Source organism: Maniola hyperantus, chromosome 5 (genome assembly GCF_902806685.2).
Source record: "Maniola hyperantus chromosome 5, iAphHyp1.2, whole genome shotgun sequence".
Lineage (NCBI taxonomy): Eukaryota > Metazoa > Arthropoda > Insecta > Lepidoptera > Nymphalidae > Maniola > Maniola hyperantus.
In genome coordinates, this window is record NC_048540.1 from 6,136,398 (window position 1) to 6,140,739 (window position 4,342).

A 4,342-nucleotide genomic window follows, 5' to 3' on the forward strand; every position below is an offset into this window, starting at 1 on the left:
GTCGCCCTGACCCCCGGCCGTTTGGTCTCCCCTGCCGGGGTGTAATCCTCCGCCCGGTACAAATATGTATGTATGTAATGTTTATGTAGGTTTATTTATTTTTATGTATGTAAGTATATTATATTTCTTTTGGCTGTTATATATATTTGTCTTGTACACGGGCGTGAGAGTAGATATATCGATAATAATAATAATAACGGGCACAGTCGAGAGTGTTTTTGGTGGACATCACCATTCCGTATGACGAGAACCTCGTGAGAGCTGAGACGGAGAAAAAGCGCAAGTATCTCGATCTGGCTCACGAGGTTTCCGACATGTGGCATGTGGAGTCCACTGAAATCATCCCAATCGTCATATCTGCGAATGGGTTGATCCCAGTCAGCCTCGCTCACCATCTGAGGCGACTGGGGTTCCGTGGCAGTTCGCTCGCAGCCAGGATGCAAAAAGCGGTCTTGCTGGACTCGGCTAGGATAGTCCGCCGATTTCTTCGCCTGTCGCCCTGACCCCCGGCCGTTTGGTCTCCCCTGCCGGGGTGTAATCCTCCGCCCGGTACAAATATGTATGTATGTAATGTTTATGTAGGTTTATTTATTTTTATGTATGTAAGTATATTATATTTCTTTTGGCTGTTATATATATTTATCTTGTACACTGGCGTGAGAGTAGATAATATATCGAAATAATAATAATAAATAGATGATCTCAAACTATATGCATCTAAACGAACAGACCTTATGAGATTGCTAAAGATTACTCAGAACTTTAGCAATAACATAGGGATGGAGTTTGGTGTTGACAAGTGTGCGGTTGTCAATATAGAGCGAGGTAGGGTTGTGAACTCTGAGAATCTAGTTCTTTCAGAGACTTTGATTCTCCGATCTCTCTGTGAAGGTGAAACATACAAATATCTTGGAATGTCAGAGGCCCTTGGTATTGAGGTAAAGACAATGAAACAGGCAGTGGAGGCACGTTTCTTTGGTCGCCTTAAAAAAGTTCTTAATAGTCTTTTATCTGGTGGCAACAAGGTGCGTGCCTTTAATGGTTGGGTCATGCCTTTGCTCATATACACCTTTGGCATTCTAAAATGGACTCAAACTGAACTGGATGCCTTGGATCGAAAGATTCGAAAATTGCTGACTACATACCGTATGCATCTGCATCCACGTTCATCTATTATGAGATTGTATATCCCACGCAAGTGTGGAGGACGTGGTTTTTTAAATGCCAAGAACCTTCATAATCGTGAAATATGCAATCTCAGAGATTATTTTCTCAAAGTAAACGTGGGAATACATAGGATGTAGTCGCAGTTGATAAGGGTCTTACTCCGCTTTCCTTAGGCAAAAATAACTGGCTAAGCCCATAGTATTTAGTACTTCGGATCGCATGGCGGTATGGGGGAGTAAGGAGTTGCATGGAAGATTCTACAAGGCCTTAACTAGACCGGATGTAGATTCCACAGCCTCAGTATCCTGGTTGCAGTTCGGTGACCTATTTGGGGAAACCGAAGGTTTTATCTGTGCAATTATGGACGAAGTTATCAAGACTAATAACTACCGGAAACATATAATGAAGGATGGCACTGTTGACATTTGTCGAGCGTGCCATCTTCCTGGGGAATCCCTCAGACATATTATATCCGGTTGTTCTTATCTTGCTAACGGCAAATACTTGCACAGGCATAATCAAGTAGCCAGGATAGTCCATCAACAACTTGCTCTTAAGTATGGCCTTGTAGATACTGAGGTGCCGTACTATAGGTATGACCCAATGTCAGTTCTTGAAAATAGCAGTGCCCTGCTCTACTGGGATCGGTCGGTTATCACTGACAGGTATATTGTAGCCAATAGACCTGATATAGTGCTAGTTGACCGTTCAGCGCGTCGAGCAATAATTGTTGATGTTACTATTCCTCATGATGATAACCTAGTGAAAGCAGAAAAGGAAAAAGTATCGAAATACTTGGACCTGGCTCACGAGATTACCGCCATGTGGAGTGTTGACTCAACGATTATTGTACCGATAGTTGTATCAGTCCATGGTCTTATTGCGAATAGTTTCGACCAACATCTTAAGAAACTATCGCTTAATTGTTGGATCAAGGGTAAGATACAGATGGCAGTGGTTCTTGAGACGGCACGCATTGTGAGGAGGTTCCTCACTCCGGAGCCCTGACCATTGGCAGCTTGGATCCTAGCCCGCTGCTAGTGGGATCCATTTTATCATATTTTTAATTATTGTTTTTTTGTTGTTGTTCCAGTTACTTTAATTTTTGTTGTTCTTGTTATTTTAATTTCTGTTGTTTCTATTATTCTATCGTTTGTTGTTTCTGTTACTTTATATTCTGTTGTTTATTTTATTTTATTTTATTTTTTGTTGTTCCTGTTATTTGTTTTTCTGTTACTTTACTTTAATTTTTTTTTTTGTTGCTTCTGTTCTTTTATTGTTTGTTGTTTTTTTAAAATATGATAAAAATGAGAAAAATAAATAAATGAGAGATTATAATAATAATTTAAACTTTATCGTTTACTTAATCACGCTGTGCATCTTCATCTGTATCATATCCCATCCCATCATCTGAGGAATCAATTATAATTGGTTACTAATCTAAATGAAAGCATCGGAGTTTCGTAAATAAGAAACCGAAACTTGAAACCAGTATATGAAACCAGTGTATGAAAGACGTCAATCGAAATGGGCAACAAAAAATGTTGTACGCACAGAATGTAGGTATACGCATATCTAATTTAATATGTGTGAGATCAGAGAACGACTTACAAGTTAGGTAGGTAAGTAAATCGCACAAAACAAAATGAAGACACCGTTTGTAAGCTTTTTAGAACTGAAGTAAGAAGCCACAAGGTAGCAAATGTTCCGCTACATTGCTGCCGCGACATTGCTGCCTAGCTCGGAATGTAATGTCATATAAGCTTATAGAGATTGTATGGGGACCAGTAGTGCCGCGACAGGACTGTGACAGCCGGTGACAGCACTGTTGCGGCAGCGCTGCTGCGTGCAGTGTGGTTCGGAATCATACCTTTAAACGACTTTTATGGCTCAAGTCTTAATATGCCTCCTGTTGGTTCGGTGGTATGCGATCGAAATATTCTGTTTAGGTAGATGACGCTCACAACCGGTTTCGAAGACGTCATAGTCACAGGACTTGCAATAATTTAAATGATATATTCGATTTGTGAATCCGGGCAAATAAAAATTTATCTTATAAACGCAATACCTACTATTAATGCCGTAGGTAGAGAAAAACCGGTCAAGTGCGACTCAGACTCGCGCACCGAGGGTTCCGTACTACAGTGGTATTTTTTTATATTTTGCACGATAAATCAAAAACTATACTTATAAAAAACCGGCCAAGTGCGAGTCAGGCTCGCGCAATGAGGGTTCCGTACCGCAGTCGTATTTTTTCGACATTTCGCACGATAATTCAAAAACTATGATGCATAAAAATAAATAAAAATCTGTTTTAGAATGTACAGGTGAAGACCTTTCATATGATACCCCACTTGATATAGTTATCTCACTTCGAAAGTTGAAAATACTAATTATTAGTTCATGACCACAATTTAATTTTTTTTGTGTGATCTAACCCTAAATTCACGGTTTTCAGATTTTTCCCCAAATGCCAGCTATAAGACGTACCTACCTGCCAAATTTCATGATTCTAGGTCAACGGGAAGTACCCTGTGGGTTTCTTGACAGACAGACGGACAGACAGACAGACAACAAAGTGATCCTATAAGGGTTCCGTTTTTCCTTTTGCGGTACGGAACCCTAAAAATAAATAAAAATCTGTATTAGAATGTACAGGTACATCCCTTTCATGTGATACCCCACTTGTTATAGTAAAATTACTTTAAAAAAATTGGAATAAAATCATTGTTGTATGGAAGCCCCCTTAAATATTTATTTTATTCTGTTTTTAAAAATTGTTGTTATAGCGGCAACAGAAATGCATCATCTGTTATAATTTCAACTGTCTAACTATCACAGTTCATGAGATACAGCCTGGTGAGAGACGGACAGACGGACGGTCAGCGGAGTCGTAGTAATAGGGTCCCGTTTTACCCTTTGGGTAGGTACGGAACCCTCAACATGGCTTATCCATTTTAAAAACCAAATTGTAAGTTTTTTGCACGCGGATCTTATATTACTAAAGTTTCTAGTCTATCCGACATGTTTTTGCATTGCCTTAGCAAAAAGGTTCCTACAGATATTTTTGTTGAATTAGGTACCTATTTTATTTTAAAATTAAATTCGAAAATGTCTTGGCTCTACTTACTATTAAGTATTATCATTTATCGTGAATTGAAATATTTATTTAGGT

At 39.2% G+C, this 4,342-nt stretch overlaps 1 protein-coding gene across 1 annotated transcript; it reads left to right on the forward strand.

The window, feature by feature from the left end:
- The first annotated feature begins 1,386 nt into the window (after positions 1-1,386).
- On the forward strand, positions 1,387-2,175 carry LOC138402388 (uncharacterized). The gene has a single exon (XM_069498682.1). The coding sequence runs from the start codon at positions 1,387-1,389 to the stop codon at positions 2,173-2,175; it is 789 nt and encodes a 262-aa protein (XP_069354783.1).
- The last annotated feature ends 2,167 nt before the right edge of the window (positions 2,176-4,342 follow it).